This window comes from Phaethon aethereus (genome assembly GCF_964289735.1).
Source record: "Phaethon aethereus genome assembly, chromosome: 1".
Classification (NCBI taxonomy): Eukaryota; Metazoa; Chordata; class Aves; order Phaethontiformes; family Phaethontidae; genus Phaethon; species Phaethon aethereus.
Window position 1 is genome coordinate 41,204,902 of NC_138575.1, and position 27,768 is coordinate 41,232,669.

General features: G+C 40.7%; 2 protein-coding genes across 3 annotated transcripts in view; both read right to left on the minus strand.

The window, feature by feature from the left end:
- PTPRB (protein tyrosine phosphatase receptor type B) overlaps positions 1 to 9,548 on the minus strand; it is a gene marked incomplete at its 3' end in the record, with an annotated part of 61,964 nt that extends 52,416 nt beyond the window's left edge. For both annotated transcript variants that reach the window (XM_081997257.1, XM_081997256.1), the window contains exons 1-2: positions 9,256 to 9,548; positions 7,583 to 7,975 (exon numbers count right to left, since the gene is read on the minus strand). In XM_081997257.1, coding sequence (XP_081853383.1) covers positions 7,583 to 7,975; positions 9,256 to 9,310 — 448 coding nt within the window. In that variant the 5' untranslated portion in view covers positions 9,311 to 9,548. The remainder of the gene's footprint in view (positions 1 to 7,582; positions 7,976 to 9,255) is intronic.
- A 1,638-nt stretch (positions 9,549 to 11,186) lies between these two features.
- PTPRR (protein tyrosine phosphatase receptor type R) overlaps positions 11,187 to 27,768 on the minus strand; it is a gene marked incomplete at both ends in the record, with an annotated part of 165,324 nt that continues 148,742 nt past the window's right edge. Inside the window, 4 exon segments of the mRNA XM_081998868.1 lie at positions 11,187 to 11,280; positions 17,766 to 17,879; positions 21,794 to 21,951; positions 23,096 to 23,206. Coding sequence (XP_081854994.1) covers positions 11,187 to 11,280; positions 17,766 to 17,879; positions 21,794 to 21,951; positions 23,096 to 23,206 — 477 coding nt within the window.

Genomic DNA, 27,768 nt, shown 5'->3' on the forward strand with positions numbered 1-27,768 from the left:
TAATTTGCAGCAGAAGCTTCCAAATGTAGTTACGTGGTGTATAATTATGATGTCTTAGCAGGCCAGCGTGTGATTATCTCTTACCCAGAGGACTGGTGGGTGAGCTTCCATGAAGTCAACATGATGGGGTTTTTTTGCATATGTGTAAATATATATGCTAACATGTTTATATAAAGAAACTCGCAGTACTCTCATTTGCGTCCAGAAACAAAAGTGAGATTGTAAGCCCTTGTAACAGACACATTCATGTAAGCATTTCTTGTGCTTGACAGCACGGTACGTTCACCCGGTACGCGGTTTTGGATCCTCTTGAAAAGGATTGGTTTGGTGGAATGGGTTGATATGCCGATTAAACGTTTCCCCTCCTTTTATCTAACTGTGCTTCTCTGGGAATAAAAATCTCCAAGTCTACATTTAATTACAAAAAGTATTGATCAAATATTTTTCCAAATCAAGGCACAGAAAGCAGTACTACAGATCTAATTCTGCTCTCTCTTATACCCGTGCAAAGGGTTTCATCGAACCCTCAGGTGGGTCCAACACTGCATGACATCCGCATGCTTGCTGAATTTGCAGCATGCCTGCAGAATGCCTATGGTGCAGAGTCTGCAGTGGTTCTACGCCACATACCTTCATGGCCCCTACTAAAAGGACAGGGAAGAGTCTGGCAGGGGCAACCCCGTGCTCAAGCTGTCATCAGCAGCTGAAGTAAATCCATTAGCTGACACAAATCCAGATTTAGTCTAAATTCCATGTCACTCATTATTCCTGGGGTTTGCCTATTAGTCGGGGATCTCTGAAAGTCTGCGGTAGGCAACTAGAAATGCTAGTCCCAAGGACTTGGAAAGAATTAGGTCTGCTGGCTCTGTGCCTCTCAGATATCGCCAAGTTCAGCAGGGAATAGAACTTATGGATAGAAAGATGGCTGAAAAAAAAGTACATCTGAGTGGTCAGCAGCCGCTTAGGAAAAAAGGCCACTCAATTGGGTTCCTAAATATAGATTTACACACCCAACTTAAAAACACATTTAAAAAAAAAAAAGAATCCTGGCTTTATTTACAGACAAATAGCAGTGATTCCAACAGGAAGACGTTTGCGTTCCAGTGAAATTGTGCTTTAGGAAAGCTGCTGCTCCATAAAAGGGAAGCCGGTGCTGCCAGCAACATTCATGGGACTCAGCAGCCAGGGGATAACCGGCATTCCTGGTGCAGGAGCTGAGGGGAGAGCTAGACCCTCCTGGAAGCAGAATGCTTGATCCTCAGAAATGTTCTACCACCCCGAGGAGGTACCATGAACAAGCACTTGGTCACTGGACAACCCAGCTCCTCTTCTTAAGCTCGGGGCTACCCTGGGTTTCCAGCTGAAGGATCTTTCCCAGCAAAGACTGCCAACAGTCTGTTACCTGTAACCTATGGATGGAAGTGGCTTGCGCATAGCACTATGCCATACTGGACCTTCAGATATACGTACCAGCACTTTCGATGTATCCTATATTGGACTGACTAATAGGGTTCATATCTGCCCTCACTTCAAGAAAATCAGGATCCAGGTTTATATTCTCCTAGCATAAGGACCCTCATAGTCCTTCTTGAACAGCAGGCACTTAGAAATGAAAACTGCATAAGACCCAAGCAAACAGATTTCTCCATAACTTGAGTTCCAAATTTTTAAACCAGAAAAAACTCACCTCCCGTCCGGACATCAGTAAAGTACACAGAAATCTCAACAGTGGGATTTTTCAGAAGCGTTTAGCATTGTTCTAGCAGACTCTTTGGAAATCAGTCATAAAACTGTTCATGGGAACAGAACTGCAGCCCTGACACTGACGTTGTTCACTAGTGGCTGAATGATATACAGTGTGTGAACATACCATTGTAATCATCAGTAGCACACCCAGGAGAAATTATGACATTCTGACTAAGCGCATATTTCATCCATGGGGTGTGCTGCAGCCTGCATCCATCTGCACGGCAGCAGGCCGCTTTCAAGAACAGGAAATCCATACGTTTTGCATGTATGATGAGCAAGAGCGCTGATTAGTTGTCAAGTACTGAGAACCCTACAGTGGTGCCTTCAAACTCAGATGGGCCAGCCTGGTGCAGCTTTCTGAAGTAGCTTTTCATTGTACCCATTTGCTTACCCTGTTAAAGCACAGTTTCAAAAACTGAACTGCTAGTGAAACTTAAATGAATCGGATAACTATTGTATAAGAAAAAATGCTCTATAAGACTGCATCTAACTCACTGACAGCAAGACTTGAAACTAGAAGGTGCTGTTTTAAGATCTCTGTATGCGCAGGACAACATGAATTATCTTTTTAGCTGCCTAACTACCTGTAAATAGACCGCAAAAATAAAGACTCTATTTAAAAAACATACTAGAGATTTCTGTTGCATGTACGAGTGTGACAGAAAAACAAAATCCACCGAATGTCCTTTCTTTCCCATTCAGTGTAGACCTTTTAAAAACTGTAAAATCTATGCTACTTGAAAAATGTGTACCTTCTTTATCTGAAATAAGCTATAGAGGTTAGCGATGTTTGTATCTCATGTGAGAGAGGTCAAAAGTCTCCAAACTCCAGTGTAATCCTGAGCTGCTCTTTCACATCCTTGTTTTTGAAATGCTGAAGTAGCCACTTAAAGGCTCTTTCAGCACCAGTGGTAGCAGAACATCCCAGATAACGATGGTTATAATGCCATAGTTCTATCATCAGCCCTATTTCTGACACTCTGGACAGCACCAGCTCCCCCTGAAGTGGATTTTTGGTCACTGAAAAGTATCTGGACTCCATTAACTCCATGAATTATATCTTTACTGAAGAGATATCAGAAAAGTCACTACTATGTAGACACCTAGGACCTGGTTTAGTTGCCTAAACGTAGTTGCTTAGTGCAATCTGAACTGCCCTAGGGCATCTGAGACATCTGCTCAGGTCTCTCATAGCACCTATGGGAGACCTATATCTTTCTGGGTAGACAGTCAGAGGTCAGGTAGGGTATCCTGGAGCATCTCAAACAGCAAAAAGCACCTATGTTGAGGCAATTGAAATAAGTTCTTCCTTCAGACGCCTACATTTAGACACCTAGAAGCTGAAACCCACTCCAGCTTCTACACAGAGCACCATACAAAATAAAGGGAGAGAATGTAATAATGAAAATTACCAGTATAGTTGTCTGGAACTGGCATCTTTGTTAGGACTCACAGCAAAAGATGAAATAGTAAAGCAGGACTTGCCAGCCTCCTGGTTGCTCTGGGAAGCTGCTCATATGTTTCTGTTTTCTTCCATATGAAAGTAGCTGAGCTGATTTTGTTCTATACCCTCTGCACTATGGCTCACTGAAACTTCGAAAATTTACAAAAACCAAAGACCTAGGTTTTGCAGATTTTTTTGCAGATTTTTCCATTTCTGCTTACAAAATGTAAAAACACATTTATCTTTGAGCTTCTGTCAGTATGCTATTGGATTGTGTACAAGGTCCTGTAATTATGTCCAAGGATCTGACATCGATGTTCTTCTTTTTCCAGGTGGAGCTGACCAAAAGTGATCAGCCGTGTACTGCTTTGACCACAGAAAGAAGATTCAAGTCATTCTGGGTATTTCATGGGTTCATATAGATGTTAGCAAACTCTCTTACTTACAAAATGCTATAAAATAATAATTCAGGGAGATACAAATAGGTTTGAGAGAATGTTTTTTAGGAAAAAAGTTTTGGGTCAGCTTGAAGGTGGAATGAAAATATTAATTCTCACTGTTCTAATTTATCCTGGACAAATTTGTAAAGGTTACAGACACACACAAATCCAACTTGTTGTGAACCTATGGATGGACTGTTGCAGTCATTACAAACACTAAAGGTGTGGAAAAATTGAAGCCCAGAGATACTAACATGATTGCAAACATGGTTAAGAGTTGCTGCCTTTTCTGTCCTTTGCCACCTTTCTTCGGTGGTCTTCTGCTTTCCCAAGAGTGCCAAGAAGATGCACGTGTTTTCCCTTACTATGTTCTGCAGTTGCTACTGCTGCTTCAGTGGTTCAGAGCGTGCTCTGAGTGTGCACTGCTCTGGTCTCTTCTGCCCTCCACCTCACCCACTGAGGTGTCAGCAGTGGGATGTGAACTCAATAAGCTCAGGTTCTGATATGAAGCAGGCAAACTGAAAATGGGATAAGGAGAAGAGAGAAGTGCACATGAAAGAGAAGACATAGCGCCAGAAACTGGGGTGGAGATGGAGGAAGGACCGTGGAGGTGACAGTTTGAATGTCAGATGGCACATCAGGCTTTGGCTCATATATAGTATCTGATATTTTGTCTATTTTAGACTGCAAACAAAACAAGAGATGAAAAGATGCTGTATTTGTCATCTGAATTCCTTGTTCAACCTGTTTTATATCTTTGTAGATGCCACTATGGTTCTTAAGTACTTGGCACATAACAGTAAGTAATAAAACCATTCTCCTCCACAAAATCAGCTACACTTTTCAACGGGGCTTTGTCTCGATATCCACGGCTGTAGGGTTTTGCAGCTACAATTCCTTTAGGAGATGTCCCTACAGTGTATGATATGGGAGAAGAGAAATGTAATGCAGAGCATCATATTACAAAGCAGTTCATGTCACCTTCTGCATCCAGACTGCTCTACAGGCTGTGTGACAGCCTCTGTGTCTCACTGAGTAGCTGCGGCTTGGACTTGTGTCTCCCCGTTTGAAGTCATTCTCTACTTGGTGAATCATTTTTGGTCTGCAGTGGTTTTGACATTTGCTGGTAATATTTGAGGTGCCACATAGCATTGCCTCCATTCTCTAATTGGATATTTTATTGAAACTAACCTACCCAGAACAAAAGAAGCTTGTAAGAATTGCTTACACAACTCAGAAGTGACATCAGCATTAGTGTGTCAGCATTAGCAGTCATCTGGGCGCTTTCCAGACATACAAGAGGAGATGGGGTTTGTTCCGCAATTGTTATTTGCATGCAATAATTTTTGCTCTTTTCTTTCCCGTCTTCTACCTCTTCACCTTGCCCATGTTTTCCTCCTCCCTGTTTCCATTCCTGTCCTTTCTCCTGGATCCTGGGCTTAGAGAAGCTCTGACCCCAACAGCTGGCTAGTGAAAATAAGGACTTAGCACTATAGAGACTATTCCTCTCTGCCCAGAATCTCCTCATGAATTTGATGAGAACTGAAGTTTCACCATCTCAAGCGAGATTGATATCTCATGGCCCTTCTTCATGTTAGCTGTTTCAGCCGGAGGCCAGATTCAACCATGGGTTTGTGTGAGAAGCACTGTCTGCTGTTAGATTTAATGTGATCTCTGACTGAACAGACATGGGATACATATTTAAACTGATCCTTATTTCCACAGAGAGTCATTTAGGTCAGGATTATAGCAAAAAATGTATATCCGGGCACATCTCAGATGGCTGATTTGAAATCCAAATCCAAGCTCAGACTTTCCCCAGGCTCAGAAAAATTATGCTTGGCATTTGAGTTAGATCTAGAATAAAAGGTGGTTGCAGTTGTTGGGTTTGGAGCTTGTACTATATCTGGGCTGATAAGATGTTTGGGATGCAATTCAGTGAGGTACTCCTTTGCCAAAATGTAACTATTTTTATGAGTACTATGAAAACAAAGGGTAAATTATATCAAAATATGGTGTTAGTCAGGAGTAGAAAAACTTACAGCCATTTCAGCTCCAAAGACTTTTCTCAGCTTTTACTATCTTAGCTAAATATAGACTGAATATGTTATTTTAGGCTGATCCACTGCTGCTTTCACTGAAAGTAGACAGATGTTCTTGGAAGACTAATTTTACGCATTCAACGTTGAAAATTTTGACATGCATATGAATGTCAAGACCAGCACTGTGGGCATTAGATTTTGTTCTTGTACTACTTATTATTACTATAATTGTCATTTGAAAAAATTAATCTCTTTGCACTACTTCAACTCTTTATGAGTTCCTTATGTACCTGGAATTCTTAGTTAGGTATTGAGGATCATAGTGTACTGTTTATTTCTCAACAGAGCTTCCCAGAACTGTCAAAAAGGAGATAACTGACACAATGAGACTCTTAAAGTATATCTACAGGCCTGTCTGTGGAGAGAATTTCAGGAAAATGAAGGTAAATTCATTAAAGGTCTGAGCACAGCAAATAGGTGAGAAGGTACTTCAATACCCCATGACAATTGTCTTACTCAGAACTCATTGGTCTTAAATTGCTTCTCCTCTGAGGATGATTAAGAAAAGGATTAAGTAAAGTAAGGTTACTTTAACTCTGTTAGGCCACGCTTCATCCAGCTGTCTAAAGAACAGAACACTGCCTGTGTACCCATCTTAACTTTTCATGGTGTATTCGAATAAGCAAGCCATACTCACCCTATACACAAGACTTAACTGATTTTGTCTTTTCAATCTCTAAAATATATATTGGAGGGCTGGAGTGGCGTCTTGACCAGTTTTCCATTCCCTGATTCTGCAAGCTGTGCTTTCAGAACTCCACTCATTTGAGTAGTCCTGCTGCTGTGAGTAGAGGTCTGCAAGTGCAAATTTGCTGGGAAAAATGGTACCCTGCCTTACAACGAGTGGGAAGTTAGAAAGGTTAGAAAGAACAAGGATTTGTTTTAAACATGCTGAAAACTTGGCTGTATGCAAAGCATAAACTATGCTTTTTTAATCCTGTAAGGAAAAGAATAAATTGTGTGTTACCCAATAAAAAGCTTAACTCTGCAGGTTGTTCTCGTTTGCCAGGAAGAACTGCTCAATAGTGCGCCAGAAGAATGTCAACAGGATTGTCAGGGAGGATTTACAGGACATCAAGGAAAGTGTTATTAAACAGTATTCAAACCGTTCTATCTTCCCTTTTGCTATGGATATGGAAACATAAACCACATAGGTGTATCAACACATCTGTAAATATGTTCACAGACCCATGCATCTCAAAGTGCTATCACAAGGATTCCTGAGATTTTTGATTAAGTTCATTATTTTGGGGATTTTGAGTGTTCTCATATATATCACATCTGAGGGCAAAGTGACACTGTGTAAACAAGTGAACGTGTAAGCTGTGTATGTCTAATCATGCATTGGGTTAATCAGAGAAACAATTGTGTGTGCGTTTGATTTTCAGATGTCTTCTTGCTCTGGACAGATTGATATGGATTTGGGTATGATCTGATATTGGACAGATATGGATTTGTATGATAAAATGAATGGGGAAGAGAAGGACTTTTATACATCCATATTTTTAAAAATGTGCTAGGAATTAGTATCCACAATTCTGTTTAGAAGTGAAAAAGGAAATGACACAAGAATAGTGAGCTGAGCTTACACATAAGCACTTTCATCCAAAGATTGGAAGTAGCAAAAAGGAGAGACATCCCGCAAATATAAAATGCCTTAAAACCTTCACCAGTTGTGAGAAAGACAGCACTCATTTCAGCTGTTCTTTTTATGGTTCTCTAAACTCTTTTCAACTATGAAAAACGTTTTTCTGTATGAATAAAATATCATAATTTTTAACATTTGAGATAAAGAGACATTTTTGTCACCAAAACTTCTCGGATACTTCCGTGAAAGAGTAGCTCACCTTGCTTTGAGCACAGATTTACATAAACAGGTTTTCCCGTCTCGCTGGCTTCTAGCTGCATCCATGTATGAAGGTATTTCTTACTCTGCTTGGCCATTACCTTCTGACCTTGCTTTGTGAGAAAGAGAGAGCTGTTGGCCACCTTCAGGAGCCCATCCTCCTCATGGCAAGTCCACCTGACTGCCTGGGGACAATCAACGATGATGCTCCGAGATGACAGGGCAGAGCGTGTGGAGATGCTCAGGCACTGGGCAGATTTCACGTGGAGGAGCCTGTCATCTGCCGTCCACTGCCACTGCTGGTTGAGGTTGGTCATATTGCACTTTTCCATAATGACTCCTCTCTTTTCTGAAAGACATTGCTGTTTCTGGACATGGATGATGAGAAACCCTTCTGGAAGAGGAAAATTCCAGAAAAATACAATAGATTACACATTTAACAAAAAGCCAATTCTTGATGATTTAAAGGACATCAGAAAATAAATCTCTTTTCCCACTTTCTATATGTTGAACTTTTCATAAACTTTCCATGTGTTGAACCTATTAAAAAAAACCCCAAATGTACAACTCACATGATGCAAGTGCTGGTAATGTAAAGAGTGAGAAAAGCAAACTATTGTGGCAAAGGTCACCTTGAACTTCACTGTATATAAAAATGAAAAAAAAAAATAAACTGGATATAAAAGAAATCCAAGAACTATTAGCTTTAAATGCCAATTCTAAATACCCCACTTCCCCTGCTTGACAGCATACAGAGATCTACAGAAACTCTCAGTCTTTTTTCCGTTTTACGACACAGTCTTTTGACAATATAATTTACTGCCTGGAAATTGTTTTAGTAAAACTCATCATGTTTCTGAAGAAAATATATAAGAGGACATTCCCAAATCTGTGTGCCTCTCAGTGCCTGTGCCGTTACAGGAATGGAGGCTCTTTACTGATAGGAAGTACATCTATTTTACTGGATTTACTCCAACGTCTGTAGCTGTTAGTTTTGTGACCATCCTAATTCACGTTAGATTAGCATTTTGTGCCACCACACTTAAAGATCAACACCAAACGCTCAAATAAAGAGAACTATAACACATTCCTCAAAAAACCCTAAAGCTACCAACGCAAAATCCATACTTGTTACAGAGCACGGAACCGGTTATTTCAAATGCAGCCTCCCTGCCAGATCTTGTTTAGGTTTTTCTCTTTTTATAATCTCAGTTACTCAAAAATTTCCAGCCTCATTTGTTACAAAGTGCTAAACCCAACATATGTATTTATTTCCCTTGGTTGAGGTTCGTCATCCCCTGTTTTTACAGACCTGGGTATTTTCTAATTAAGCATCACAGAAAGCTCCTGGCTCTGGAGGTTTAACAAAGCAGGAATAAAAAATAGGAATCTCCCCTTCGAACAGCTTGTCCCAAAGCTCAGCTCCTGGATTGTCTAGCAGGAGATCTTCTTAAAAAAAAGAAGAGGTATCTCCAGCATAGAAGGAGACAGTTTATTTTCCTTTGGAAAGAAATCTAAACAGAACAGGCTACATTGGCCCTGCCCCCCATTCCTCTTGTATGAACCCAAGCAAAGAAGTGACTCGGTTTTTGTAAGTCGCCTGCTGCCCCGGAGGGCTCTGCTCGGCAGCAGAAAGAGCTATACGGCGGAGGGGAAGCGGGGAGAGACACTTACCTGAGAATGTCAAGGCAAGACAGGTAGAAACCAGGACGTGAAATAAAGAATCCATTTTCCCTCTAGCAACTCCCCATGCTTCTCTTAAAAAAACCCACCTCAGATAAGTGAAGCGAAGGCTAGGAAGGAAATGTGCCTTCACAGGGGGAAAAAGTCAGTGACGAGCACTTCCTTCTATTCAATTGTTTTGGGGAGTTTTACACCACTTTGTCCTTTCATATGATTCTTCAGAGTTTACTAGTTGCTTTATTTTGGAAAAACGCAGGCAAAAGAGAGAGAGGTTTTCAAACACCCAGGAAACTAAAAGAGATGATGCTGTATAAAGAAAAGGGATTATCCTTTTGTGTAATTTGTTGCCTGTGAAATATTACAAGTCTGCAGGTGATGTGGATGGTGCTGAGTAAGTATATACTGCATTATCCAGGGAACAAACACTTTTTTGTAACTACATGTAATCAAGCAAAATCTCGATATTGATACATCTAACTCCACAAGTTCTAAAAGCCAAGAGGAGAGAGGGAGGAGAAGGGGCAGAGGAGGAGGCAAAGCTCAGAAGTCTCCACTGGGCCTTACACAAACTGCTCCCGAGGGATCAAGTGATGCTGGTTTTGCCTTCCCATCAGGTGATCCACCCCCTTGTTCCATGTCAGTGGGAGATTGCCCCTGTCCTCTGGATTGTCTCTCCAGTGGCCTGAAGCCATGGTGGAAGCTAACCAAATTGTACTGGACTGTCCCTGTTTATGGGGGTACAAGAGCGTGTGGTGCATTAACTACTCTAGGCAAGAATAGAGACTTCAGTAAATATTTTATATCAAGTGTAATTTATTAGCAGTATGAAGCAAAGTCAACATCACTGCATTAAAAACTCATTATACCCTGTAAACAGACCTCCCAGTGCTGTAAGTCATAATGCCAACTTTGCATTTCTCTTAAAAACAAACTCTTACTGAATGGTAAAGGAAACAGTCATAGCAGCATTTTCTTTCTTGTATAACCTGTCGTGGAACAGTTCATATCACTAAAGGCATCTGTCTCTTACCAAAAGAGAGAGAGCAGATAAACAACATAAGCAAAAAATCCTGTATTAATAAAAGACAGACAAATATTTAAAATCCTTACCATGTAATATATGCTACAAAGTTTCTTTTAAAAGTAAAATGACTTACACAATTTACAAATACACCGGATTCGGGTCTGTAGCAGAAGCATATTCTAAGACAGTCAACAGTATAGGGTAAACACATACACACTGAATAACAGACATTGTGCTCTGCAACTGCTCTGTAAGACCTACAGTAAATACACATTTAATAGTTAATAGTATGAAGAACATATATTTCCATATAAAATATTAACTTGTTTTGAATATTTTCAAAACCAAGACTTTTAATTTTTTTATTATCTCATCTTCTTTTTTTTAACCCATAATTGAACACTTGCAATTTTAGCAGCAAGAATATTATGTGGCCAAGAAACAAGCTCACCACATAATCAGTAATAGCACTTTACAGTACAGTTGACAGTCCATTCACAAGACAGTTTGCAAAGGTTAAAGCATTTATACACTTGATAAACATTTCTTCTGTGGAAGTTCCAATGTCCATCTGACTGCAGCAGTAGCACATACATACATTCCATATGGTAGATATCAGTATTACAGAATTAAACCCACCTTTAGATATATATGTGAAATCCGTGTGTAGTTTCAGTACGGTACCTTCTTTATAAATCATTTTTGGGGAGCTCACAATACATTCATACACAGTAAGGGTCCAGCAATCTCTATCTGCTTGCCAAACCGTCCACAATCCTTTCAGAAGTTGGCCTCAAAGCTGCTCTTCCCACTGCAGTAAACTCCTTGAAGAAGCTGCTGGTAGGTAATGAAAGAAATTACCTCAAGAGACTGACATTCGGTTTTAACCTCCTTGGCTTCACTGGACAGCTTCTGCAGAAAGTCTGCTTTCATACAGACTCAGTGCATGGTGCACAAATTCATACTGTTCGCTGGTCTGAACCATTCCACCCCTGAAAAGGAAACACATTGGAATGAAATCTTATTTCTTAAGAATGCAACAACCTCCAGCCTCTGCCAACCCCATGATCACCAGATAATACAAGCCCTTTTCTCAATTTTTGACTTAGAGTTTGCTTGAGTAAGTGGGAGATCTGTCTGAGCAGAAGTACTTTCTTCATAACTTACGCCATCCAGCACATGCCCAGCAGGAACCACCATTCCCAATTCTGTCAAAGTAAGAGCTAGAGAGGAAAACATCTGGCATCTACATTGTTGAAACCTACATTTCAAATTCAACACGCTCGTAGAGAATTTTGCTCAGTCACTTGGGCAAGGAAGCCAGGTACACGGACTCAGCGTTACCATTGATGGAGCAAGGGAGTATTCAGAATCTGGCCTTCCATTTTTGTCCTTTACTAAATATGTAACCTTTGGTGACCCTCAGATCGCCTGTGCAGAGAACAGCTCTTCCTGTCCTCTTTCTAACGCCTACAACGCATCCTGTCTGAACAGCAGCCACCTAAGAAATTTTACAGCAGTGACTCATTTCAGCACCAACAATACAGAAGAGTTTAACTTGACCGTAAAAAGGACTAGTTACAGCCAGCCTGGGTTAGATGCCTACATTTAATACATTCATCTGATAACAATCCCTTTTTCAGGTCTAAGCATGAGGATCAAGTCCCACATCCAACCCAAAGATTCTATGATTCTATGATCTCCAGTGCCAACTGCAGTGTGGTAGGAAGGGGGTGATGTCCTTCAGGAGGTAGGTGTGGTATTTAGTGAGTGGTACCATTCTGCTCTGAAATTAAACTGAGCCCTTTCTGACAGTACTAAGATCTTCCAGGTTTCACTTCTCATGGAGTGAAGCTTCAAGTTTATTTAATTCCACTTGTATTACCTCATCTGCCAGCATATTCAAAGCTACCTACTCTGCTTCTAGAACCAAGCCCCCAGTTCATCCTCAGTGTACCCTGATGTGCCAACAGGAGCAGCTGAGGGATGCTGCTGATTCAATCCCTTTGTGGGGATGAAAGAGTAAATGGCCATAGTGGGAAGGAAGATGTGTGTTGTATTTGACTTCAGCTAGATCTTCACTGAAACAATCAAATTCGTGAGGCATTTGGATCCAGAGCAATGTTGAAGCCAGGCATCTTACAGGAGAAGTTCTGACAACCCCCCATGTGATCCCTTCAGACACCCTAACAACAACAGGGTCTACTGATATATAAAGCTATCTGAAAAATGGTAAAACTGCCTCAACAAGTATTGCCCTTTAGTATTGGAGAATGTTATCTACAACCATAAGGTCCTTTTATTTTCCTCGGTGCTACTGGATGATTAAACGGCCGTGGCAGGAAAAACGTAATTAAAATGATACCTACTTCTTTAAGGAAGCAGCCAGCTGTCTCTGCTCCTCCAGTAAGCTCAGGCAACTCTAAAACACCTTTTAGTGAGCTGCACGTCTATTATGATATGTTAGGAATTAAATCACAGGCCCTTAAATGGTCCTATCCGGTGCAAAATGCAGCAGCCTCTTAGCTTTGCCAACAAAGACATACACAAATTCATAACTCTTGGCTGCCTGCTGCCTTCGCCTGCTCTCCTCTGTGCCTTTCCCCTGCCTGGAGATCCAGCGAGAGTCTAAAAGTGACGGGAGGGCTTTGCTCTGCTCCTCTGTGCTGCTTAGCCTCCTTCCTTCCTCCTCACTGCTGCGTCCTGCCCTGCCCACGCAACCCCTTCCCAGCCAGCTTCCCTCCCCGTCTCCCCATCGATGTTCCCCCAAGATGTGCTCTAAGGGAGTGCATTTCCCACGTTAGATCTGCTGCGTGGAAGGGGTGAAGGAAGGGAACATATCCAGGGAGAAGGACTTGGCAAGGGGGGCGGGTTAAAACAAATTTGGCTGCGTTAGGCTGTTTCGTGGGGATGATCCTTGCTCCTTCCTCTTCAGTGCTGAAGTAACATACAAAATCCCCAAGAAGGCTTGTATAAGCCTGGTGGGGGCTGAGCCCAGCCCTACCGCATTTCCCTGTGCTAGCAAGCATAACCGAGATGTTATGATGCTTCTGCGCCTTGTATGGGCAAACGAGTGCATGTCCCTGTCAGCTTAGGGGCACCTGAGTTATACAGAGGTTCAGACAACTTGGCCTTGTCAGTGCTATTATACACGGGATCCATAGAACCATAGCATCACAGAATGGTTTGGGGTGGAAGGGGCCTTTAAGGGTCATCTAGTCCAAACCCCCTGCAATGAGCAGGGACATCTTTCACTAGATCAGGCTGCTCAGAGCCACATCCAACCTGACTTTGAATGTTTCCAGGGATGGACCATCCACAACTTCTTTTGACAACCTGTTCCAGTGTCTCACCACCCTCCTGGTAAAAAATTTCTTCCTTATGTCTAATTTAAATCTACCCTCTTTTAGCTTAAAACCATTACCACTTGTCCTGTCACTAAAGGCTCTGGTAAAAAGGCTTTCTCCATCTTTCTTACAAGTCCCTTTTATATATTGAAAGGCTTCAATACGGTCTCCCTGGAGTCTTCTCTTCTCCAGCCTGAACAACCCCAACTCTCTCAGCCTGTCCTCACAGGAGAGGTGTTCCATCCCTCTGACCATTTTTGTGGCCCTCCTCTGGACCCGCTCCAACAGGTCCATGTCCTTTCTGTGCTGAGGGCTCCAGAGCTGGACGCAGGACTCCAGGTGGGGTCTCACGAGAGCGGAGCAGAGGGGCAGAATCACCTCCCTCGACCATGTTTCTTTTGCCATAGTTCAGGATATGGTTGGCCTTCTAGGCTGTGAGTGCCCATTGCTGGCTCATGTCCTATTTTTCATCTACCACTAATCCCCAAGTCCTTCTCCCCTTTGTTCTTGTGCAAAGCTCACATTTAATAGCAAGGAATTATCTGTGACCTAAAGTTTGTGCAAAAGGCTGCATGGAAAAGTGTTTCAGGAGGAAATCTGCTCGAGGAGGGAGGTTTCCTCTCCTGCATCCCTAGTTCCCAGAAGGGATGTACCCACAGCTATGGCACCTCTGGGGTTGCAGCCTTCGTCCTCTGCCAGCTGACACTGCCAGCTCCTCTGCGAGCTGCTGGGCTCTGTGCTGCTTTGGGGCTCCGGGGTGGTGCTTGGAAGAAAAAGCCCCTGGGAACCTGAGGGCTTGGGGACTGTGACCATCTCTGCCTGGGCAGCCATGGGGGAGGGAAGGGCCCTTTATCCTGCCCTCTGGCTTGCTGCTAGTACAGCTGGATGCAGTCTGCTCCAGAATGAATGTGATGCAGGGTTTGGGGTTTTTTTTTAACCTGAAGCAATTAGTCAAAACACTTAAACAATGAATTGACGCACACTGGAAACTCTTTTCATCCTGTCTGAGGAGCCAAGAGCAAAGTTATTGGACGTCATTCCAAGAATGTGCCTTTGAGGTTAAGAATGTGCAAAGTTTCTCGATATCACAGTAAGTCTCGAAGATGCCTCGCATCAAACATTTCCTGTTTCTGTTGCAAAACATAAAAAATGCACTGGGAAAAAAAGTAAGCTGTGCAGACCTGTGGGTCTGTCTTTCTATGAATCCACACCGAGCATGGCTATATCTCCATCCCTGGGTCAAGATTTTGAGTGGATGGTCCATTTCCTCATGTTAGCTCAGCACAGATGATTACTGCCAGATCAGTTCACCTGTTAACTTACACTGAACAGCCAAGAAGAAAGTGGCATCTGGACATACCTTACCTGGGAACAGTGCTCTCCTGTCTCATTCCCGGTTGGACCTCTATTTTAAACTCTTTTTCCCGAGTGTCTACACAGGCAGTTAATCAAACTATTTTTCAGTATAACTTTTTGCCACCATCTGCAATTTGTCTGGATGCTTTTTTGGTTCTCACTGAGTGTGCTGGGCAATGAGAATGTCTTGGTAAATCACTACAGCATCACTGTGAGTCCCTCAAGCACAGCTTTTTTCTTTTCTCCTATTGCTCGATTCACTTTGGCCATGGACCCATGTGACAAGAAGTTCACACACAAATGGATACCATCTGGGTGGTGCATCTCTAAGCATGAGCAAGCCTGCCTGGGATCCTAGTGGAGATGAGGTATCAGCAATGAAGTGATTCAGTGTACCTCTTGGGCAGGTTTCTGGCTCCTAGGTGGTCAGATAAAACCATCCTTTTCTGATGAACTCTTTTTTTTCTGTTTTGTGAGGGCAATCTGATGTACAAAGAATAAATTGGAGCTCAACTGCTGGCCAGCATCATGAGGAAGACAGCCTCATCTCTGTTCCTGCTCTGCTCCTCGTTGTACGCCATTGCTAATGTTGGCCAATGTTGGTGACTGAAGTGCAACACAGCTATGGCCAGAGCCAGCTCTTACTGCCATGTCTAGTGGGATGTTAAGTTCATGTTGCCAGCTTCATGCCACATGTAATGACCCTGTCTCACAAGCCACCTGCCAATAACCACCACGTCAGGACTGGGTCATCAGGGGAAGCTGGTCTCATGGAACTTTGTCCATGTAATAATGATGCTTGTCCACTTTATGAACCTGCAATGTGTTTGGGCTGGCAGTGGCTACTGTCGTCTTCGGGGATGTTAAGCTCTGCCTTAGAAATCCTTGCTATAAACTGACTGCCAAGTGTGAGATCCATTCTGCAATATGGCAAATTGGAAAAAGGAAAGAAAAAGAGTTTTTGGTTACTGATTTTTGCTCAGAGCGATGCCTTTAAAAATTAAAACACAGATACACTTTTTGTCTCAGGTAATGCCTGAGAATATGAAGAGCTGAGGCACCTTAAACAAGATCTCTGGAGTCTATTTATATAATCTGAAACTCAAAAAAATACAGAAACATGCAAATCACAAGACTTAACAATTTTTATAGCAAGCTTTGTGTCTCTGAGATTGCTGCTATGAATGTTTATATTTGGGTCAGATTTTCATCCTCTTTCCAAATTATTCTAGGCTACTAATACATATAAGAAAGTTCATTAGTCAGATACACTTGATGAAATTGTGTTGTCAGTTATAATGTTGAAAATTTGGATTATTTTTTCTATGGCTGAAATAATGACATTAAAAATTATGTAGCTGAGACCAGAGTTTGCTTCCACTTCTCAACAGTGGAGTGTAAAAGGAATAAGAAAAAGGTTATCTTATAATAGAAACACTAAAATGGGGGAGAGCGCTACAAACCTTTTTCAATAAGATGAACAGATAATCAGAACGGAGTGTTGGAAATTTGGAGTTGATAATTTAAAACAGAGTAAGCATTTTTCCCTCAGCTCTTCCATCTTTTTTGTTGCTGAGATTTTTAGGTCAGGAACTCCCCTTGGAGAGTTTTACACTCCAAGTGGCTCATGTTGCCCTGTAAGGATCACATTACAATCTCTAGTATGATGAAGGCACATGGGAGGGGAAGGCAGAGGATGTGATCCATAAGAACGGTCAGCTACATGGTCCTTCTGCAATTCGTGCTTCCAGTACCTTTATGAGTTCTTCTGAACACAAAAATCCCGTATTGTCCCTTTGACCTGAGCTCTTTTTCAGCATTTGCACCCTTATGGGTTGTTTCCATTTAAAGAAATATATGTCAGAAGCAGTTAATACACTTGCAGGGAAATTATATGATCTGGTACCTACAACAGGAGAGGAATGAGACTTCTCTATTCTTGGTGCAACCCTGTTTATTTACTTTATACAAAATCCTGTTTCCCCAAGCAGAATAAGAAAGAAAAGTACAACCAAACCAGCAGCTTCCATTGTGCACAATACCCACATCCTCCTTTCCAACACAAATCTCTCTTCGGCCATGGTTTCACAAAACAAAGCACTCTGCAACAATGCTGGCTTACAGTGTTCCTGCTCCCAAGCTGTGAGTTCAGTCAGGGAATTGATCTGACTTAAGAAAATTCTCCAACAAATGCCTTGCTATTCTCTTAAGCTGGGTAAATTTGCCAACCCAATTCAAAAGGACCCCCAGCACAGCTGAGGGAATAGCAACAGCACCAGATTTGGCTCTCTCCACTGCATAAAGCAGCTACACAGTGAGTGAGCCTGGATTTCCCTGTCAATCCAGGCTCAAAGACAATCCCTTGCCTCCAGACTGGCCCGTGTCTCTTGTGTCCTAGTGGGATGCCGCAGACAGCAGAAAGCCCCAGGCGGGGAAAAGAGGAGTGCCAAGTGCCCAGCAACCGCAGGGTTGCCATCTCAGGGGCATTTCATTCAGTGGAGTCTCACCCAGTTTCACCCAGAAAACAATATTCCTTACACATGATCTAAATATAAATGTTACTTTGAATATTCAGCTAAGGTTGTCATAACAGTCAGCAAAAGTGATGGCAGCCACTTCATGTAAAGCAACATTCAACTGTGAAAAATTTTTCAGAATCATTACTGAATCATTACTGATCATTACTGAGTCATTTCAGTAATGATTTCAGAATCATTTCAGAATTGACTGATTTTCAGAATCATTGACCGATTTATGGTTCTTCTAGAACTCACCGATCCACTCGTAGCTGACAGACAATGCTCAATGCATCTACTACTCCCTCTTCCTTCAACTGCTGACAACCAATGGTGGTGGCAATAAAACATCCAGTTCTTCCTATACCAGCACTGAAAAGAAGGCAGAATTTAATAGGGGAATGGAGTTCACAGATCAAAGGAGTTAAGTGGGAAACACTGAATAGATATGAAAACACTAAAAATACAAACCATGGAATTGCTAGAACCCACAGTTCCTGGGCGCATAACTAGCAAGGGTAACTTCTCAGCTCACTTTCTTAGAAAAGGGTCCAGTTGTTGTGGGTAATTTGTGAGGCTTACACGTTTCCAGTTTGCACACAAGTGTGTGGTAAGAAAAACAATCTCCATTAGCACCACAAAGTCTAAATATTCTCTGGTACAGTCCAAGCAAATGATGGAGATACGCACCGAGCTGGGGCAAAAGCTCACCGAAAGGCAAAAGTCAGTGGGGCTTTATGTTTGAAGTCCTCAAAATGTACAGGGGTTCTGCTAACCATACCACTAACTGTGAAAGTAAAAAGGACCTAGAACCATGCTGTCGAAGTTAACCCCCTTTCCTGTGATTCTGCAGGAGGGAGAAGGATTTGGTGCTGTAACTCTCCAGGTTTTCTTTATGCCTCCTTGGAAACAGCCATTTTGGCATTACTTTTACTCCCTGGGTCTCCATCACTTTTGAGAATCTCTGCCCCACTCTGTGTCTTGCTTAGGTAATGTGGAATTCCGTGCAGCTGATCCCTGTCATGCTGCATGGCAGGAAAATGTGAGGAAAATAGTTAAAACATGGAGTCAGGGGGTCCATATGCCTGGCTTTACAGTAAATCCTTAACCGTTTGGTGCTTTGCTTTCTTCATCTCTGCAATGGGTGTGAATGCTACCTGCCTCATAAGAGGACTGCAAGAGGTATTTAAATTAATGCCAGGAAGAATACGCTGAGTCTCTCAGATGGAAGCTTGATATATCTGAGTGCAAAGTGTTACCAGAAGTATGTCCATTTGCTACAGCCGAAACAAATGACAATCTACTCACCACAGAATGAAAGATGGGAGTGCTTTAGAGAATCAAGAGCCCTCTCATCTGGAAGAGAAAATTTCCAAGAGGACTCAGCGATATTAAATATATGAGGATGTCTAAGCCAGCCGTGAGGGGATAATGAGATGTAAAACTGGCAGCGTAAGAAAGGATCAAGTGAGATGAAGAGCCTGAGTTGACAGCCTGTCTCCTTGGACATCAATATCTATGGGATAAATGTATCCAAAAGGAAAAGGACATAGTTTATAAAGAGGGATTTGGAGAAAACATGTATGCTAACGCATATCCCCATCTCCTCCTTGAATATTTTTAAAACCTTGAAAGTGGGGCTAACAAGTTTAAACAATTCAGATGTAAGTGAAGTTGCCTATAATGAAGAGTTCCTTTTTTCCCTTTTTTTGGGTGGATTAAGTGTTCTTGGACAAGTTCTTAATATGTATTAAACAAAGACTAGGGTTTTCTTCCTCAGCTCAGGCATGCTGGTCCTATCCTATTACACAGCTTTATTTCAGGCAGGGTAGGATAAAAATGGCATTGTTCTTCTCTGGCCTGACATTTCTTTCCTGGTATATCCAGACAATATGGAGAGCTCCTTACTCGGAAGTATTTTTAAGCACCCAAACACGGTGTGTATGTATATTCCTGTTATATATATTTCTGTTTCCCCCTTTTTTCTAGGAGTTCAATGTGTAGTAGCTTATTTGTAACGACTGTGGTCTGCTAATTGGGAGCATGGAATATTGGACTGTTATGATTTTGGGATTAAGAGATGCAGGCGGTATGCTTTTTATAGAACATATTCATGCACTAGCTGATGAGGAAAGAAAAGGAAAAAATTCCAGTAATAACTATAACAGTGTCAAGTTTCTGAGCATGAAAATTTTATCCTTTATTCTCTTTTAAGAAACTCTTACAAGTCCTCCAATATGCCAAATTACTGGTTCTTCTGGGAAGTAGAAAACAGCATTGTGGTCCAGATTCTTGGTCAACTTGGTTTCGCTGACTAAATGGGGCTAAATTAGTTTTACATTTGCAGAATATTATTCCGTGTTCTAGTTCTTCCTTATTGATTCAATTTAAAGAGAAAAATCTTTTCCCTCTATATTTGAAATCTCTCAGTTAAAACTTGCATTTGATCCCAAACCACCTAGTTGCCATTAAACCCAAACTTATTTTGATGTACTAACTACATGTCCAAAGGACAGATTAAGGAGATATTTTCCATATTTACCACATGCTTTTGACGAGTGACATGAGAGAGGAAACATATACCTTTCCAGTGAATGCCAGTATAAAGATTGGTAAGAACTTAAAACTTTCTTCCTCTGGAAATCTGTGTCCTTGGCATGCGTGTAATCAGATCTGCTGATTTTAAGGACAAAAGGGAAACTTTACTCTTTTCCCTATACTTTTGCAGAATAGGAATTACTTCGCTAAAAGAAGTAAAGTCCTTCCTATACCCCGAGTCCTGAATGGGCTCATCACTGATGTGTGCAAGACAGCACCTTATGCTGATGATAGGCTACAAGAAGACACGTACAAAAAATTACTTTTTTTTCCCACTCATGTCATATTAAGAAATTATTGAAGTATTTCTGCTTCAGATTAAGGAACATTGTTTGAGTGTGCACTGTACTGTTCCTCTGGAAATAACTGAGGACTTTGCTGTTGTATCTGAGGTCCAAGTTTAAAAGTGTGCACAGGCTCTATAAGACCTGGGTGACCTCAGCTGCAACTCAGATTAAACTATATGACTAGAAAATGGAGTGTGAATGAGTTACCCACTTTGTAGACCATAGTGTAGGGAGTGTATAGATAGCTGAGTTGTCACTGAAGGCCTATTAATTTTAATAACAACTGAGATGATATCTGAGTCTTTAATCATGAATAAATTCCTGCTCATGATTACAGACCTTGTTGTCATGTCACCTCAGAAAGACACCCCATTCTGAAGACCTTAATTACTGAAGATCCTTACTGGAAAAATGGGACTCTCAATAGCCATGCACAGATTTGTGGATTGTTTAGGGAAACTACAATTCCTGATAAAAACAGCTGCATAAAATTTGGGAAAGTTCCTTACTCATCACATTCTGGTTTTGAAAGTTGGGTGGTTCAAATCTGTCTTCCATTTCTCTAAATCTTGTAAATATGGAGTTGAAAAGAAGTGTTTCAAGACGAGAAGTTCTGTTTTTGATGTACTTCTAGGAAAAAAAAAGTACTATCCCAACTGTAAGAGATGTATCTTCACAGTTACGAGACAAAGCAAGTAAGGAAACACAGATTTTAATTTTTTTTTCCGTTTTGCTTCATCTATTTCTTTCCACCAACATAACAAAACCAATACTACTTCCTACTACTTAAACTGCAATATGGAGCAATGAATCAGCACACAGCAATATAATGGAATTTAACTAGAATGATTAGAAGGACATTCTGGTTCATTACAATTTGTGTGAATAACACCGCTCTTGAGTGCTGAATAATACTTTGCTCTTGAGTATCAGACCAACTGCCATTGTGAAAGTATTCACAAATTTTAATACAGATGTGTTTTGGTCTCCAAATTTGTACCTGATGCCTGCTGTTCAAAATTGACTTGCTTTACAACATTTTAGCCAACCAAGTCACAAGGCACTGCATCTGACTTAGGTATATAATTATGAAACAAGAATAAAAAGAACGCAAATAATGAATAAGAAACAGAAGCAAAATAACTTTTCCAGCTGGTCTTTCAAAACCAGAGTTCATTAGCAGAAATGGAGAACAGTTCAGAAACAATTTGCTAGCAACAAGGGAATTCTCTCCAAGACCTAAATCCTCAAATATGAATGGAAAAAGTCAATTAGCATGAAGAGGATCTGGGGAATTTTACTCTTCCCCAAATACGTTCTTTGTTTAGGAGGAGGACCGTTTGGTGTGATTCACTGTGTCCTTGCTTTGGGCAGATATTTAAGAGAAGGATTGCAAATTACCTGCAGTGCACGATGACAGGTCCTCTACCAGGTGATTCTGCCCTGTCCTCCTCCACGTCCAGCATGAGCTGCAGCAGAGGCTGAGCGCTGTCGGGGGTTTTGTGGTCCGGCCAGGATGTGTACCAGTAGTGTTTCACACTCCGGGACTGACTCCCTTGCTGAAAATAACATGAAGATTTTATATGCACGCTTGTGGTGAACAATTCTTTTTATTTCTCTCAATGTTATGGTAAAAAGGCAATAAAAATGTTAAGAGTGATTTAACAATTCTTTTTTATTAGACTCAGAGGATGCAATTGCAGGGAACAGGCGTGCTTCCAGGGACACAGTTGTAAAAAGGGTTTGTGCACCTGAAAACTTGCTGGTTTTCCAGCTATGTAAGTTCTGTGCTGTCCATCTGACTACTGACTTGCTGACTGTGTAGTCCATTGGGAATTGTCAGAGATCTGTGTTAGTTCAGCAATAAGATCTGGAGAGGTTATCTTGATCTGGGCTTCTGAATCTCTACGTTATCATAAGGGTCTGATACTAAAATGACAAGAGTGTTTAAGTAAAGGTGCAGAAGAACTGCCCTTCTAGAATAATCAAACATCCCAGTTTGTCCAGTTATCCTCTCCAACAGAGGCTGCTACCACTTACTTCAACAAGCAAAGGGGCTAAATATGGGTGAGAGTAATTTGTGTTGGACAATATGACTTCTGCCCACTTCCCACTGCCTGGGATGAAACACCAAACAAATTTTCCCGATGCACTATTTATTGCAATGCTCTGTCAGGAGCAGCAGATGATGCAATCTGATAGCGTGTGAGTGTAATGTGGGGAGCAGCTTAGCAGAGGAGCATCTGCCTTATTTTGCATAGTTAATGTTTAGTCAGAACCATGAAAGCATGAAGCTTTCCTTATATACTCCTTATATTTTTAGCTTCTCAAATGGGCTATAGATGCACTCGGCACACAGCATGAGCCGCGTATCTTTTTCAGAATGATACTAAGCTAGTTCTTTCATTAACTAAAATCCTTTTACATTGCCTTGGCAATGCTAAAAAGGCCTCAAAGCAAATGTAATTCAAGAAAGTGAAACTTGCACTCTTTTTGAAGCCTTTTTTATTGCCAGAGTGACACAAAGCAGCAATACGATAAGCGTTCCAGCGCTTTGGTCTCAATCATACCTTGCAGCTTTGAGCTTCAGAGCTCAGTTACTCCTGTAAAAATTTATGCCCTTTAAAAAAAAACAGTTTAACTTCATTGAACATTAAAATGATAAAGCATTAGGAACAATGCTTCTTAGATGCAGATTGTTACCTTTATTGTAAGCTGACGGACAGTGTAGTTTTCACATTCTTGCACACTGTTAACAAGGACTTCAACCTTCCCATAGATTCCTCTCTTTTCTGGCCAATAGAGCACGCATTTCTGGAAACAAGCATCAGTGTCGTCAACAAACTGGATCCTGGAGCCATATTCATATGTAATTATCTAATATTTGTCTGGAAAGTTCAGATGAATTCAACTGAGATGTTATTCATGTCAGAGGCATTCCTAAATAAGATATTGCAGGTTCCTAAATGAGATATTGCAGGGTTATTAATGAATGACTTAGGCCTGATTTTCAGGATCTGAGTTTTTCAAATATGGATCTCTATCACTGAAGACTTTGAACAGCTATTTTTATTCTTAAAAGTTCAATGAAGTTCAGTTAAAGGAATTATTTTCCACATTCAAATTTAATTTTTTTTTTCTAGAACATTCTTTAATTCATAAAATTAAATTTATAAAGTTTACTCTTTCCAAATGGGATTTCCTTCTGAGCAAGAGATTCAAAATTTGTCCTTTCCTTACAAGACTTTTTATCCTCTTTACTTTCCTGAGCCCTGACACAACAAAACATGTAAATGTGCCCTTAGATCTTACCGAATGCAATGGGACTTAATGTGCATATTGAAGTATTTCGCAGAATCTGAGTTGTCTACTATAAAACTTACTGGAAATGAATGTTAAAAAAATTCATCAGTCTTGCTAGAGCTACAGAAAATTATATACAGAATTCTGAATGAATCAGTAGTGTTACACTATTTCAGCAATGTATTTGACAAGCATTTACTGAAAAGGAGATGAAGAAATAGTATTTACAATATGAATCATTTTATTTTCCCTCTGCAATAGTTTGCTTATCTTCAAGTCAACTGCAACTTCATATTAATTTCCATTAAAGTATCTCTGTAGTCTACTTGAAAGCAAACATCCCTGTTGTGTAAATACTTCTCTTAAAAAAGATGCTTATTACCTTAGGAGTGTAAGGTGTTTGAAAGCCACATTTTCTGAAATAATGCTGACCAATCTGACTTGCTCATTAAATCAAAAACAACCCCAACAACTAAAGAAAAACTTGTTTTAGTATCCAATGCACAGGTAAAAAAACAACCGAGAGAACAGACAGTTCTACAATAATAGGAATCCCAGAAAGACCTTGTATTTCCTCACAAACTTTTGCTGAAGACACTGGTATATATTTAGACAGTAGCTTGCATTACACAGCAAAATGAAACAATCCCTTTAATATAATGAATTGCCATAAATCATAACTCCCAGTAAATCCTGCTAAAATGAAATGCAAGGCTTTACCGCCAGATGTGATCTTTAACCTGCTACTCTATTTGATAAGCCGGTAGCTGATTGAACCGAATCATCTCTGCTGTATAAATACTTTTCCAAAAATAGATGCTCATTACCTTAATAGCGTAAGGTGTGTGAAAGCCACATTTTCTGAAATAATGCTGGCCAATCTGACTGGTTTCATTCAAATCCTGTCTTTTGCAGAATTACTCGAACATCCTAAATTTGCTCTCTCCCCGAAGACATCAAGGATGGCAATAAAATACGCAGAAATTTGTATGAAAAAAAGTGTTCGCAAGTTCTGCAGTCCCCCCCCATGTGACACATATAGCTACTATCATCTGCCAGATCTGCAATTCATGCCCCTCCCTGGGAGTGTAGATTTCAGTGCTAATATGGGAAAAAGAAAAGTCTAAATACACAATTGTACCCTGACAATCAACAATAGTTGAGTCAACCCCTGAGACTTCTTGATAAATGCGAGCATGCGACGCTCACTACAAAGCCTTCAGGCACTCCAGAAGAGTGTTTTTCTTGACTCTTTCCCAGAACTGGAATTGGCAACTTGCGCTGGGTGGACAATGAAATGGGGCTGTTCATTAAAATAACTTTCATTTAACAGTCTGTCTACATTTAGTGAGATACAATGGCTTATTTTTAACACAGTCTCCGTGCATCATTTAAAATACCGTTTGTTACTTCTTTAACAAATAGCTTTGAAAATAGAGCTGGGATCAGTTGGTTCAGGCACTTCTAAGACGACAGATATTTGGGAAAATTAACATGTTTTTGAAATTGTCACAAATCAGACATACAAAAAATAATCCAGAAAATCCCAGAAGCATCAGCAAAAAAGAGTAAAAGCCTCAAGCTATTGCCTGAACCTGAGAGAAAATTCCACTGGTCTCAAGTAGGCATATTTTAAACCTGTTCAAAGGCCAAACACAGTGGTTAAGAAGGGTGCTCTCTAGCCTCATGTCTGTAATTAGCAAAAGCTTATTGCCTAGAGTCTATAACAGAAAAAAGGAAGAATTCACTTGTTGTTATCATCATGTAGCCCTCCACCCCCACCCTTTGTGCTGGTCCTGATTCTGCTCCTTGCTGTTCTTTCAGGCTGCATAGTTTCCCTTTCAGCATGTTCATCTATTACAGCTTTCTCTAAATAGGTCACATATTTTGTGAGCTTGGGATTGAACATAGAATCCTCTATGTAGTCAGCAAACATATAACAGCTATGAGCAGGAGTTTTTAAAACACACTTAAGCTCAAAAAAAAAAAAAAGAGAAATCCTACCCAACTTGCACAGCAGCCAAAAACCTGGAATCTTCTTACTTTTATGTGGAAAATCTCATCTTCCTGCCATCTTTCAAATTGTCGCCTCTGATTCATTTCCATTGGTTAGTTTTTTGCTAATAAATGATTATTTAGTTCTGATCTGGTGCCTGACCCTTTTTTTTTTAAAAACAAAAAAACAAACAAACAAACATACCCTGCCCTGAACAGGAAGTTTATACAAGAAACAGTATCTCGCATGACCTTTAATTGATTTCAGCCTTTGTCCTTCCCCCTGCGAGAGGGCTGCAGGCTTGGGCTCCCTCCATCCCCTGTCCTGCCTCCTTGCACAGCCCATCCCACGCCCGCTGGGTGCCAGGCTTCATGGGACCTCTCCTCAGGTGGGTCTCCGTAACTGAGTAGGATCTGGCCCTGCCTCGGACTGGGGCTGGCACCTGCTATTTGCTGTGGTCGGTCCGTGCTCAGGAGCACAGGATTTTTAACTAGCCAGAGGTGCTTCTGTTGCAGCCTGGTCCCCCAGTTCTGCTGAATGGAGCACGGATCTCTCGGCTGACGTGTTACTTACCTGCTTTACTTTCCCTGGATTTGGACGCTGAACAAAATTAGTTTATCAATTCTGAAATATTTGTGAAGTTGCTTTACTTCAGCTCCACTTCTTCTTTATTTTTCCATACAGCTATGCCAACAAATTTACACATTAAATGTCCCAATAACCAGGCCAACACACAGCAGTAATGAATAATTGCAACAAAGCTTCAATTCCAGAATCCCTTTTTACGCCTGCCCTCTATTTACTGTCACTACTAACTCAAGCATGAGAGGTATACTTTAAGAGGGCTTGCAGGATTTACCTTCATATATTTAAATCCTCAAAGTTAGGACCAAATCTTCTTAAATTTTTCAAAAACCTAAGACGTATCTATGGTGCCAATACTCAACTTAACTAAAAAGTAATCTTCAAAAGAGGCTTATGTGAATTCTGCAAAAGGTAGGATTTCCAAATTCCAGAATCTACTTTGCTATGCGTAGATAAGCGTGCCTATAGACCAACTGAGGGAAAAAATGTTACATGAAAAATAATATGAGCTTTAAACAGTGAGTTAACAAGATTGTCCTAGATAATTACCGACAACAAGATTTACATTATCTGAGTTGAATAAACATGCATTGTTTAATGCATCTGTCAGTACTAGTGCTTTCTTCTTACAGAATGCTGCACAGTATTCTTTCTTTATGCTTCCCAAAATATGTTTCCTGGTTAACAGGTAATGTTGCTAGTAAGTTTTGAAGGCAAACTAAATGTGTATTATCTATGGAGTACATAGCATAACTACAAAAAACAACTGATGCAATAGGAGTCTATAAACTTCTCTATAAAATTATGTAGAAGTCCATAAAATTCTTACACTCCACATATTTGTCTAATTTCCATTGCTTAGCTATCTTGACTAAAGTCAGTAATATATTAAAGTCTATGTGTGCCTTGTGGATAAAGCTTTGTAATATTGTATCCTAAAATATTACTACAGAATTAGAGATGGTCACCTTCAGTGGGTGATTTATCTCATTCTCTTATAGTGGGATGGAGGTGACTACTGCTCTTCAATGACCAGAGAGGCTACCTAGATCACTAGATGAAATGTGTCTTAACTCATATTAACCCTGAAATTACAGCCTAGAATTCCAAGTTGCTCGTTATTTATTCAGGCAGAAGCTCGTTTGCTGTGGACTCTCCTTGCACGGGTAGATTTCCAATCTGTTCAGACATTGTGTAGTTTTGAGGACAGGTTTTACAGATTCTGCTTGACATAATCACAGCACTTATAGTTTCTTCAGCGTTATTGTTGCTTACAAATCAATCTCCTTTTTTTAATCAGACTTCAAAATGAAAAAGAAAGAAAAACCAATAATTTAATTCTCTGCATTTTCTTCATACAGCTGAAATGAGTATTTTGCTCAGCACTCTACTTCCGTATTATATCTTCATCTGTCTTACAAAAACTGTTACCACAGCGAGTCTTAAACATTCATATCATGGAAGGAAGTAACTCTATAGAAACCTTTGTTTA